Raw genomic sequence first — 13057 nt, 5'->3', positions numbered from 1 at the left:
AAAATATTAATTCTCAAAATACAGAGTCCAGAGACATGCACCTAAATCCTAACTCCCATCCCCATTACTAAACACCTGCCATCAAAAGCATGACCAAATTACCGTTCATTCTAAACCCTGTATGAGCCCTGTTTAGGGGTGGTAGTGAGCGGTAGAGCAGGCAGGGGGTTCCAGGAATCAGGAAGGGAGGAGGATTTGATTTGGAAAGAAATGAAGGAGGGAGCCACATACGTTTCAAAAATCCCCCTCTCAACCACTTCCCTCTCATCATGTCGGCTTCTTGCTTGGCTTTCCTTTTTGGCGTGCTGTCAAATTAATTTGGCTCCCGCCAAAAGAACCCTTTCGCGCCCCCGCCACGTGCGCCGGGAAAACCTGAGCCTTCCTCTTCTATCCAAGTGTTTCCAGTCTAGTATTGTACAATACGACGCCCCCTTTACCATTTCCTCATTGCGATCTCTCTCTCTCCCTCTCTCTCCCTAAACCCCTCTCTCTCTCTCCCTAAACCCCCCTCTCTCTCTATCTGTCTGTCTATATCCTCGAACTCTTCGCCGCCGTCCGATCTCCGGCTAAAATCCTCTCTGAGGTGAGTAGAAGGCCTCTGATTTCGCCCAAAGGCTGCTCCTTTGAGTTTCTATTGAACGGTTTTGGAGATGAGAGGATGGAACCTAAGTTGTTTGTTTTTCCACTTCTCTCTCGGTTATTTCTATTCTTTTCTGTCAAAATTTGGGTTCATGAAGAAATTTCTTCGTTTCCACACTTTCGGACTATTTATTGGCTGTTTCTTGATCAAAAGAATTTAGGGAGGGTGTTTACCGGTAATTTTGTGTTATCGGTGCTTTTTAAGAGCAATTTCTAGCCTCTTTGCTGCATAGGAGTTTCTTTTTTGCATCTTTTGTTGCTTTTGCCTTTTTAAATTTAGTGTGATGGGTCAGGTATAATCTTAAACAATTCCGGCCAAATCAACCGTGTAATTTCCTTAACAATCACAGGAAAAGTTGTTCAGTCTTTAGATCAATCATGCAGCCATCATTTGCGAAAAGCTTATCTGTTGCTTTGAAGCACTCACGTTGTCTTCCATTTCTTATTTTCTCCATCTTTTTTATTTGATGAGATAGTCACCCATGAAGTACATCTGCTCATCCGCCTTTATCTGTTCGTAAGCTTTAGCCGTTCTCTCTCAAATCAGACCCCCCAAAAAAATTCTAAGTATTCACGACAACACACCATTACTGCTGCTGCCTTTTCAGCTTCTTGTTGGCCCATGAAGTTGGCAGACACTGAATAGAAAAAGAATTGTGTCGCTTCTCATTTTCATCACATATCATGTCTACAGTACAGCATTGGTATGTTGAGAAAAGGAAATTTTGATTTGAAATTGTGATCCTTATAGCTAAAGCCATGAAATATGTGCATCATCTTTTATTTTTCTTTTTCCCCATATCTAAATAATCTCGTACCTATCTCATGCTCCAACTGCAAAGGATTATTATAAGAAGAAACTAATGCATCCTATTACTGACAACATCAATTAGTAAAGCACTGTATTTGCATTGTGTATATGTTCTTGCATTGCAGATTTTCTTTCTTTGGTTATAACTCTTTATTATTGTAGTAACTAGTAAGCATTTCAATCCACAATTCTAGCCACTTTTTCCCTTTTCAACATGCCGTGCAGAAGGCTCTCATTTCCATCCAACTTTGATTTTATTTAGTGACAGTTTAGCAGTCAGACTGTTTTCCAAAATTACCAAATCTGTAACGATTAAACTTTTTGCATGTCTAAGATAGTGACATGCTATAAGGCTTTGCAGCTTTGCTTCATGCACTTGGGACTTCTTACCTATGCCTTTATGCCTCCTTTCTTATGCAGTCTATTTATCTAATAAAGTACTTTAGTTAACACTTACTGTTGTCGGTCAATTTATAACATGCAGGGGAAGTATGGCAAGAAATCCTGGTTCAGAAAATTCTACAGGTTTGATTCCAAAAATACCAACCAGTTATATCTCCACGTAATAAAGTGTATTTCTTATATCACAGGCAGTTAGCAAAGGGAACTTCTGTTTAGAGTTGTAAATGGCAACTTACTTAGATTATAAAAGTGAAGAAGAAACTGCCTTTACTCCAGCTTCGGAGTCCTGTAAATTGAATGGTTCTTTATTCTTTCACTATATATGTTCACTGATGAGGCACTTAATATATTAGTTAAATGATTCTTTATTCTTTCTCCATATTTGTTCACTGATGGAGCACTTATATTTTAGTTATATTATGTCACTGGCTTTTAGGAATGCTGTTTGTGCAGCTTTATTTTGAGAAGAATAGGCGCTAGCAGCTACTGATTTAAATATTAAAGTACAATTGAACATACAAGTATTTTGAAACTTTGTCTTTATCTTGTGCAGAACAAGAAACATTAAAGTATTCTGTATTCTATGCGTAATATTCATTTGTTAGAATCACAAACTTATGGCTCTATGCTGGATTTATCTGTTCTTGGTAGCATATGCACAGCATAAACAAAATAATGGTGCTTATAATTTTAGAAGGCAGGGATTCATATCCTGCATCAGATTAGATGCAAATATATGTCCCTAGGTGAATTACTACATTAGTTAAATACCAATCAACATTCAAGTAGTCTTCCGATGAAAATATTTGATTACAACCAAGGTTTTAAAAGACTGTAGATAGTAGACGGGTGGATAAGAGATCATGTGGCACTAATCGATATACTAGTGCATTCTTGTTAAGAACTGTAATACGCTATTTGAATCCGTTAATTCATCAACATGAATAATTTTGAATTTCAAAATCAATCTACACTAAAATATGATTCGATATGTTAAGGCAGTCAAGTAGACAGGACCCAAGCGGGGTATAGTTATATTCTATCTAAATTGATGGAAGTTTTTTAAACAATTATTACAACTGTAAACTAACTTGATGTCAACACATTTCATAACTATTTTTTGAAAGGACAACCATGCTAGCAAAGTGAAAGGCTATGCCATTGCAATTAATTAAGGAGGTGAACTTGACCAAATGCAACTCTCATAGTTAATTTTGTGCTTGGTGTGTGGTGACCATCTATTGTAATTCAATCTCTAAAGTATCACTCTTTAAAGTTCAAGTAGATAATTAAGCTTTAAGTTATGTAATCTTAATGCTGCTCCAAAAGTCGGTGCATGCACCAGTATATGCTTCTGTATATGCAGCTTCATCCTTTGTCTCCCCTGCATAGATTGCCTCTGCACAGAATCTAGACGCAATCAGGCCACATAACAAGTATGACAACGTCCCACTTTATTGATAGATATAAGCAATGTCGTGATGGAACATAGATGACTAGGTACTTAAACACTTCCATGCCATATATATATATTTGGAATATTTATTTCCCCTATTAACTTATTAGAAACTAGCTGTATATATCTTTAGAAAATTTAACTAGGTCATTAAATTTTTGTGTTTATGTAATTTTTCTTGATTCTTTACGTATGTGAAATTCACTTATTGCATGCGCTATTGTGCTTACCGTGGATTGCATGCTCATCCATGTATTCACTAGGCACTAGCATAGTATTCCCTGCATAGTGTGACTGCTTTTAGAAAATTGCTGTTTTACTAAGTCAAGATAACATAGAATATATCAAGGTTTTAAAAGACTATAGGTAGTAGACTGGCAGACAAGGTGGTCACGTATTGCCTAGGCACTAGGCGGTTGCCTAGAATTTAAGGCGGTTCATAAATAAACAAATAAGAGAAATAATAGTTAGAGAAAAAGTTCAAATTTGTGTGTACAATCTAAACAATATATTAGTGCATTCTTGTTAAGAACCTTGGTAAAACATTAAAATCCACTAATTTGTCAACATCTACAACAATTATGAATTTCAAATCAACCTACAGTTTAAAACATGATATGAGATACTAAGGAAGTCACCTAAGCGGGCCTAAGTGGAGCCTGGTTATATTATGTCTATGGTGTGCGCCTAGGTGTTAAGATGGAGGTCTTTAAGAACAGTGGTAAATATGCAGGAACCAAACCGATGGTATTGAGCCTATTGACAATGGTCAAGTTACACAAGAGCTCTATTTGAAATTTTAAATTGGGTCAATCTATAACCGGCTAAATTTGAATACCATAATTCCTCTAGGACCTCTGCCCTTAAGATAGCTCTAGATGTGAAGCAATATCTTCGTAATCTCTGCTGTAGAGATTCGACAAATGAGACTTCCAAAATGAAAAATCTTAAGGGAAGTAATGACACTCAATTATCTTCCATCTGCTAGCAGAATTATGTTATAGCAACAGCTTCTTTGAGTCTTTTAACTCATCGACTATAATCATGGATTTCATATCCTTCTGTTTGAACATGGAATAAACCAGAGGCATGGCACGGTGCTACCTTGAATTGGTACGTAATGTGGGCTTATCTTTGATATAATTAAGATGTAGCCTCTACATTAAATGTTTTAGAGGAAATTTTGATTTTTAAGTTGATTTGCTTCTTCAAAGCTAGAAAACATAATGTGAATCCAATATCAGAAGATATTATCACAAAATTGACAGTTATCTAATTCTCATCCAACTGTTTTTCCAACAGTATAGACTGAGGCACAACTCAAAGATGAGAATGCTCCAAAAGAATTAATGGTTAACCCTTTCGAAATTGGTTCCAATTCCTGGCCATAACATTTTTAAGGGTAGTTGATACTTTTGACCTTTTCTACTAGAAATTGCATGTTCTAGAGTCTTTATGCAATACATACATAACGATCTGGAATTCAACTTCATTTTGTTGTCACACGCACCATCTTTGCACAGTAAAGGATTAGTGAGAGAACAACTTGGATTTGCGAAGGGCCCTAGAAGAATTGAAGTTTCTATAATAGCCTACCAGCCCGACAATAGATAGCTGCAGTTTGGGCTTCTGCAGTTCAGGGGATCTTCCAACACCATGTTAATTGTATTATAGGAAAGACCATTATAAGACTATTATCGCTAGCATTGCAAATCTTGCAATCATCTTCGCCATTGATATACCATTTTATTCTATCTTATCTTTCAAATGAACTATCACCACTGCTAATAGAATAGATAAAAGTTGGCCTCATTATCAGACTATTTGTGTCTGGATAGCTGTGTCCTTCACAATCAGCTCCATTTAGGCAGTTTGTCTTCTTTCACTGCTCCAATCCAAATCTTTTTTTTTTTTTTTTGCCTTTCATATTTTCTATTTGATGAGAATTAGTGTCCTTTATATTCATACTTAGGTATATTGTCGTTGGTCTTTTGTAAGATCATTTAGCGCTTTCCTTATCTAGTATGGTTCTGATTACTTTTGATCTTAATTATATTTGCTTACTTATGGTAATTTCTATAGCTTTTTCAGAATTTTCATTTTCTTAGCTTTGCCTCACTCATCTCATAGGTAGTTTTCCTCAGTAATTTTATTTATTTATTTTGGTTAGCTTAGGATCTTAATTCCTCAATTTTCTGATCCAGTTTCTGTTTACATCTAACCCTCTTTCCTGATCTGTTAATTCTTCTTTCTTGATATTGCCTATCAGTTTTGTTTTTGACTTCGTCATCTTTTCCTTTCCATTTGTAATATTGTTTTCTTCTTTTGCCATTATTCTTGCTAATTTTACTTAATCTTTCTTTTGACAACTATATTTATTTCATATTCCTCATATTGCTTATTTTGTAGAATCATTTTCATCTGGTGGTAGCCACATGTGATTAGAGATTCCTGTGCTTGCCATTCTTGTATTTCCTTTTATTCCTTTACCTTCTTAATGACAAGTGTACTTGTAACTATTTCAGGTACGAAGGGGGGCAGAGGAAGACCACCTAAAAGGAAAGGAAAAGTTACAGATGATGCTAACAATGAACAACCAACACCAACTAGCACAAAGAAAAAGCTTGATAACAACATAGAGAATAGTGAAGAGCCTGTTGTGTTCAAGAGGCCGAAGCGAGCTGCTGCATGTTCTAACTTCAAAGAGAAGTCTGTACGATTATCTGAAAAATCCTTAGTTGTTGCGACCAAGAAAAATCGCTTAGAGGAGGAAGAAGTAGTTGCCGTTGAGCTGACTAAACTTGGTCCAGAAGATTCTCCACCATGTAGAAAACTTATAGACTTTATCTTGCATGATGCTGATGGAAATCCGCAGCCCTTTGAAATGTCTGAAATCAATGATTTTTTCATTACTGCTCTCATTATGCCCATGGATGATAACTTGGAAAAGGAGAAAGAAAGAGGAGTAAAATGTGAAGGATTTGGAAGGATTGAGACTTGGGCAATTTCTGGTTATGATGAAGGCTCTCCAATTGTTTGGATTTCAACTGAAGTTGCAGACTATGAATGCGTAAAACCTGCAAGCAGTTATAAAATCTTCTATGATCACTTTTATGAGAAGGCACACATTTGTATTGAAGTATATAGAAAGTTAGCCAGATCTGCTGGTGGAAATCCAGATTTGAGTCTTGAAGAATTGCTTGCTGGAGTTGTGCGTTCTATGAGTGGAAACAAGAGTTTTTCCAGTGGATCAACTAGTAAAGATTTTGTGATCTCCCTTGGCGAGTTCATATACAACCAACTAATTGGGTTAGATGAGACCTCAAGCAACAATGATGTGCCTTTAGCCACACTACCAGCTCTTATTTCTTTAAGAGATGAATGTAAAAGTAGATCAGAATATAACCAGTTGCCTTCGAGTGTCAGAAATGGGAGTTTGAAAATTAAGGAGGGAACGAATCAGGAGCACATTGAAGATGAAGATGAAAAACTAGCAAGACTGTTGCAGGAAGAAGAAGAATGGAAGCTTATGAGGCAGCAGAGAGGTCGTCATGCAGTGACTTCCCAGAAAAACATCTACATCAAGATAAGTGAAGCAGAAATTGCTAATGATTATCCTCTACCAGCATATTATAAACCCTCAATCCAAGAAATGGATGAGTACATCTTTGACAGTGATAATAGCATGTCCTATTCTGACCTTCCTAGAAGAGTTCTTAACAACTGGGCTCTATACAATTCTGACTCTAGGCTCATTTCGTTAGAGCTTATCCCAATGAAACCATGCACAGAAATTGATGTGACAGCTTTTGGTTCTGGTCATATGAGAGAGGATGATGGTAGTGGGTTCTATATAGAGACTGATCCATCTCAATCTTCCTCTAATGCAGCTGACCATCTGGATGTTGAAGGTGTTCCAGTTTATCTGAGTGCAATTAAGGAGTGGATGATTGAGTTTGGATCCTCAATGATTTTCATATCTATCCGAACAGATCTGGCCTGGTAAGTTTTTCTTCTTAATTTCTCTCTAACATATGCTAATGCATAGCCCTACCTGTTTGTCCAAGTACCTATATTGTAGAAAAATATGATCTCATCTTGTAGCATCCCATTTGTGGTGGTTGAAAGCATTTCATCTCTGTATGTTATATAAGAAGCAAGACTATTGTTGACATTATCCTTGTTACCTACATTAAAAGTACTCTTCATAGTCCAGTCAGTATAGCAGTTGCCATTTTTCCTGAGTTAATCTGAAAAAGTACAGGTACCTTTCTTTACTAATTTTGTCAGGTATAGTAATTCTGTGATACTAATTTTCTCAATATTGCCAATGCTTGTATATGCTACCTGATTACAGGTATAGGCTAGGGAAGCCAACAAAGCAGTATGCACCATGGTATGAACCAGTTCTTAAAACTGCGAGGTTGGCCATCAGTATCATTACCATGTTAAAAGAACAAAGCCGAGTTTCCAGGCTTTCATTTTCTGATGTAATTAAAAGAGTTTCAGAATTTGATAAAAAACACCCTGGACATATATCTCCCAACTTAATACTGGTGGAGAGATATGTTGTTGTACACGGGCAGATTATTCTTCAACAATTTGCTGAATATCCAGATGAGACTATCCGGAAATGTGCCTTTGTCACTGGTCTTTCAGTTAAGATGGAGCAAAGAAGGCACACAAAACTGGTCATGAAGAAAAAAGTTGTAGTGCAGAAAGGGGAAAATCTAAATCCTAGTGCAGCAATTGGCCCCATATTGTCGAAAAGGAAAGTAATGCGTGCTACCACAACAAAACTGATCAATAGGATATGGGGAGATTATTATTCAAATTTCTTTCCTGAAGATTCAAAGGAGGTCGATGGAAATGAAACAAAGGAACTTGAAGAGCCAGAAGAAAATGAAGAGGATGAGGCAGAAGAGGAGGAGATAATGCTCCAAGAGGAGAAGACCTCTAAGCCTCAGCCATCCTCACGTTCAAAAAAGTCTAATCCTAGTTTTATGGAAATAAAGTGGGAAGGGGATCAGACTGGAAATATGGTTTCTGGTGAAGCTCTTTATAGTCATGCTATTGTTCGAGGAGTTGTAATTGCTCTTGGTGGAATAGTGCTACTTGAATCTGATGATTCAGAACAAGCACCTATGTTATTTGTGGAATACATGTTTGAAAAGAATGACGGTGTGAAAATGGTTCATGGCAGGATTATGCAAAGAGGGTCACAGACTGTTCTTGGAAATGCAGCAAATGAGAGGGAGATTTTCTTGACTAATGACTGTATGGATTTTGAATTAGAAGATGTGAAAGAATCTGTAACTGTAGATATTCGATCAGTCCCTTGGGGCCACATGCATAGGAAGGAGAACGCTGATTCTGCTGAGATTGAAAGGGCAAAGGCTGAGGAGAGAAAGAGGAAAGGATTTCCTATGGAGCTTACTTGTAAAAGCTTATATTGGCCTGAGAGAGGTGCCTTCTTTGCTCTTCCTTATGATAGTTTAGGTCTTGGAAGTGGTTCTTGCAATTCCTGCAAACAAAGGGAATTGGATAGGGATGAATTCAGACTAGCTTCCAAGTCCAGTTTTGTATTCAAGAAGATCGAATACAGCGTCCATGACTTCTTGTATGTTAAACCCCAATTTTTTGCTGAGGGTGAGGAGGATTGTGGCACTTTCAAGGCTGGCAGAAATGTAGGTCTAAAAGCCTATGTGATATGCCATCTGTTGGAAATTGAGGCTCCCCTAGGATCTAAACAAGCTAGACCATCATCAACAAGGGTCAAAGTAAGAAGATTTTACAGACCAGAAGATGTCTCATCTACCAAAGCTTACTGTTCTGATATTAGAGAGGTATACCTTTTCTGTTTATTTCTCATCCCTGTTTGTCTTTAATGTGGATTAACTGAATATTGATACATAAGTAAGTACTATGTGAGTGTCTGACCTTTTGAACTTCCTTTATATCTCCTGGAGCTTACTTCAGCGAGCTGTATTTTGACAAGTTTTTGCACTTTTTAAGCTCTGTTGGCATGTTCCAGGTATATTACAGTGAAAACATACTAAGTATGCCAGTGGAGATGATAGATGGGAAATGTGAAATTAGAAAGAAAAGCGACCTTCAGAATTTAGAGCTTCCTGCAATTATTGATCATGTATTTTTCTGTGATTATTCTTATGATCCTGAAAATGGAGCTCTCAAGCAGGTATTCTACTATTTTATTACCAGTTAACTTGTTCAAAGTTTCACTTTAGTAACTTAGTTCCCCACTTATTGGTTACATGTTTCTCGCAGTTGCCTGCCAATGTCAAACTTATGTTCTTGACACAGAAGGCAACTAACACTACTTCTAGAAGAAATAAGGGGAAGGAGGTCTGTAATGGCGAGCAAGCTGATTCTGGCAAATTGTCCAATTTACCACAAGAAAATCGCTTATCAACTCTTGATATTTTTGCTGGTTGTGGAGGGTTATCAGAGGGCTTACAGCAATCCGGTATGGCCTTACTCATTTGAGGGTTCATGCACATGTATGCTAGTATATGCAAACTCGATCTAATTCTTAATGCTTGCAGGTGTTTCCTTTACAAAATGGGCAATTGAATATGAACAGCCAGCTGGAGAAGCTTTTAGTGAAAACCATCCAGAGACCTTGATGTTCATTGATAATTGCAATGTGATTTTAAGGTCTCTCTCTCTCTCTCTCTCTCTCTCTCTCTCTCGTGTAACTGATTCTAAGTACTTGAGTGATGGTCATGCAGGGCTATCATGGAAAAGTGTGGAGATGCAGATGACTGCATTTCAACCTCTGAGGCTGCTGAATTAGCAGCTGGGCTCAACAAGGACAAGATTAAGAATCTGCCGGTGCCGGGTGAAGTAGAATTCATAAATGGTGGACCTCCATGTCAGGTCTGATTTTACTATACTTTATAAGTGGATATTCTTCTATATGTGTACACCTTTTGCAAAAAGTATCATTTTAATTGACTTCTTTCATGTTCAGGGATTCTCTGGGATGAATAGATTTAACCAGAGTACTTGGAGTAAAGTGCAGTGTGAAATGATCTTGGCATTCTTGTCTTTTGCTGAGTATTTTCGTCCAAGATTCTTTCTTTTAGAGAATGTTAGGAATTTTGTTTCTTTTAACAAAGGTCAGACTTTTCGTTTAACTCTTGCTTCGTTGTTGGAGATGGGCTATCAGGTTTGAGTCTTCTTCCTTAATCTAAAATTTATCATTGTAAAACAATTAAAAAATAATGAAACGTTTTGCTCTTCTCTTGATTCTGCAGATGATTCTATTTTCCACCATTCTTGACTTCTTTATGATTGTTTAGGTGCGCTTTGGAATTCTGGAAGCTGGAGCTTATGGTGTTTCTCAATCAAGGAAAAGAGCATTTATTTGGGCAGCTGCTCCAGGAGAGACTCTTCCTGAGTGGCCAGAACCTATGCATGTTTTTGCTAGCCCAGAACTCAAAATATCTATGCCTGGGAATGTGCATTATGCTGCTGTTAGGAGCACTGCTGGAGGAGCTCCTTTCCGCTCAATAACTGTTAGGGATACAATTGGTGATCTTCCTACTGTCGCAAATGGAGCTTCTAAGGTTACCATTGACGTAAGTTCTGTCTTTGATTACCTATTTTCTTTCATTATGGCTTTTGCTCTTTGCTTTTTCAAGAGAAGTAATCATGCGGCACTGGAATGATGTGGAAGGCCAAAAACTAATAACTGGCGTACTGATCTTTACTTTTGCCTAGTATGGATGCGATCCAGTTTCCTGGTTTCAGAAACAAATCAGAGGAAGCATGATTGTGTTGAATGACCACATATCCAAAGAAATGAATGAACTTAATCTTATTAGATGCCAAAAAATTCCAAAGCATCCAGGTGCTGATTGGCATGACCTCCCTGATGAGAAAGTAAGAATTCTGTCATTGTTGTCATGCCTGCTATTCTGATCTTTAGTTTTGTTTCTCTACTTGAATGCTGTTTGATCTATCATTTACATTCCATGAAATGCAGGTGAAACTGTCAACTGGACAAATGGTGGATTTGATACCATGGTGCTTGCCCAATACAGCTAAAAGGCACAATCAGTGGAAGGGGCTATTTGGAAGGTTGGACTGGGAAGGCAACTTCCCTACTTCCATCACAGATCCCCAGCCAATGGGAAAAGTTGGCATGTGCTTTCACCCCGATCAAGATAGGATTCTTACAGTCCGTGAATGTGCACGATCTCAAGTAAGCTCCCTAACAATCCTTCAAATTGAAATTTTATTGCTATTACTATAAGCGCCACTTATACTTCTATTATTTGTTAAATTCTTTAATCTTACCTATTTTCTATGAAGAAGTGTTTTAGACAGTTAGAAAACAAACGAAATTATTAGCATGTTTTAATACACTATCATAAAAAGTGATTACATTCTGCTATTATGTGAGAATCATGGAAACTTGCTTTTGGTGAAATAGTTTCTGCAAGCAACTCCGTTCTTCTCTAATGAGGAACTGGCAATAACTACTGCAGCGGTTACTATATATTATAGATATCCATAGAGCATGGTATTTAGATTCTTAGAGTATGTTGAAATTGCTTCGTGGTGTTAAAAAAGAAGAGGAACCTCCCTAAATTATGTCCCTAATCACTAGTCGTATCATGGTAATTGTTGCATGCAGGGATTCCGAGATAGCTACTGTTTTTCTGGGAACATTCAGAATAAACACAGGCAGATTGGGAATGCTGTGCCACCTCCACTTGCTTATGCCCTTGGAAGGAAACTGAAGGAAGCTGTTGATAAGAAGAACATTTCAGCTTGACTGGTTCTATGGCATTAATTCCCTCTTAATTGCAACTGGTGCCATTGCACCAACAATGCTTCTGGATATTTTGTACATGAATAGAGACATCAACTTCGATGTTTGTCTTTTCAACAGAAGTTGAGAGATTTCATCTCCCTTACTATCTTGGCAAAAACATAGTGTTAATATTTCTCTTCTGAATAGGTAGATATGTAATGTCTTTAAATTAGTATACAGAAAAAAAAAGGAAAACGATTTGACATTCTTCAAAAGCTGATTGTAGATTTCTTAATTCTGTTATTGTGTGTTATCTTGGGTAGTGAGATGTGTATTTTGGCTCATCTTGTTGCTCTATGAGAAATTGGTTGAGACAGTGGTGTCTATCTATCTATCTATATATATATATAGATAGATAGATATTAAAGAAAGTTTGTAGACGAGAATTTCATTTAGTCTCAAATGATTTGTTATAACTTGATACCCAATTAAAGGGAAAAAAAAAAGAAGATAAAAGAAGCTCTACAGTTGAAATACAGACAAAATAGCAATAGAGAAAGAAGTACTAAGAAGATAATAATATAAGCTCTCATGTTAAAAAAAATGGAGGATGATGGGCGATGGTAAAGCAGTAGTAGTATTAGTAGAGAAAATGACAACGACGAAGCCAGAAAACCTCTAGAGAGAGAGAGAGGGAGCCATGGCATGCCGAAATGCCATGGCTAAGGGAGAGAAAGAGGTGTGGTCGGAAGCCTAGTAAAATTAGGACCGGAGAAGAAAGTGTATATTTTAGTTAGAAAGAGGCTATGGTTATTTAGCAACGTTTTACCAAAAAGACATTCATATTGCGATCTAATGTTGCACTAGAATATATATAGCTTATACCGTGTCCATATGAATAGGAACTAGATAAACTAATCTTATCCATGTGAAGGGCATTCTCCCTACCAAACGATCCCCTCCA

General features: G+C 37.2%; 1 protein-coding gene across 2 annotated transcripts; it reads left to right on the top strand.

The window, feature by feature from the left end:
• The first annotated feature begins 8 nt into the window (after nt 1–8).
• Nucleotides 9–12368, top strand: LOC140785081 (DNA (cytosine-5)-methyltransferase 1B-like). 2 transcript variants are annotated; one of them, XM_073132795.1, is made up of 13 exons: nt 9–583; nt 1935–1975; nt 5834–7310; nt 7666–9154; nt 9343–9507; nt 9597–9795; nt 9875–9986; nt 10061–10208; nt 10303–10500; nt 10634–10912; nt 11055–11216; nt 11320–11538; nt 11974–12368. In XM_073132795.1, exons 2-13 carry the CDS (start codon nt 1942–1944, stop codon nt 12112–12114), a joined length of 4623 nt encoding a protein of 1540 aa, XP_072988896.1. In that variant the 5' UTR covers nt 9–583; nt 1935–1941; the 3' UTR covers nt 12115–12368. The 2 variants fall into 2 exon arrangements, with proteins under 2 accessions (XP_072988896.1, XP_072988894.1); XM_073132793.1 differs by lacking the exon at nt 9–583 and adding an exon at nt 1236–1343.
• Nucleotides 12369–13057: the final 689 nt, after the last annotated feature.

The sequence above is a fragment of the Typha latifolia genome, chromosome 3 (genome assembly GCF_019914945.1).
Source record: "Typha latifolia isolate L0001 chromosome 3, TyphaL0001v2, whole genome shotgun sequence".
Lineage (NCBI taxonomy): Eukaryota > Viridiplantae > Streptophyta > Magnoliopsida > Poales > Typhaceae > Typha > Typha latifolia.
The sequence above is the reverse complement of the archived record's forward strand: the minus strand, read 5'-3'. Positions and strand labels throughout refer to the sequence as shown.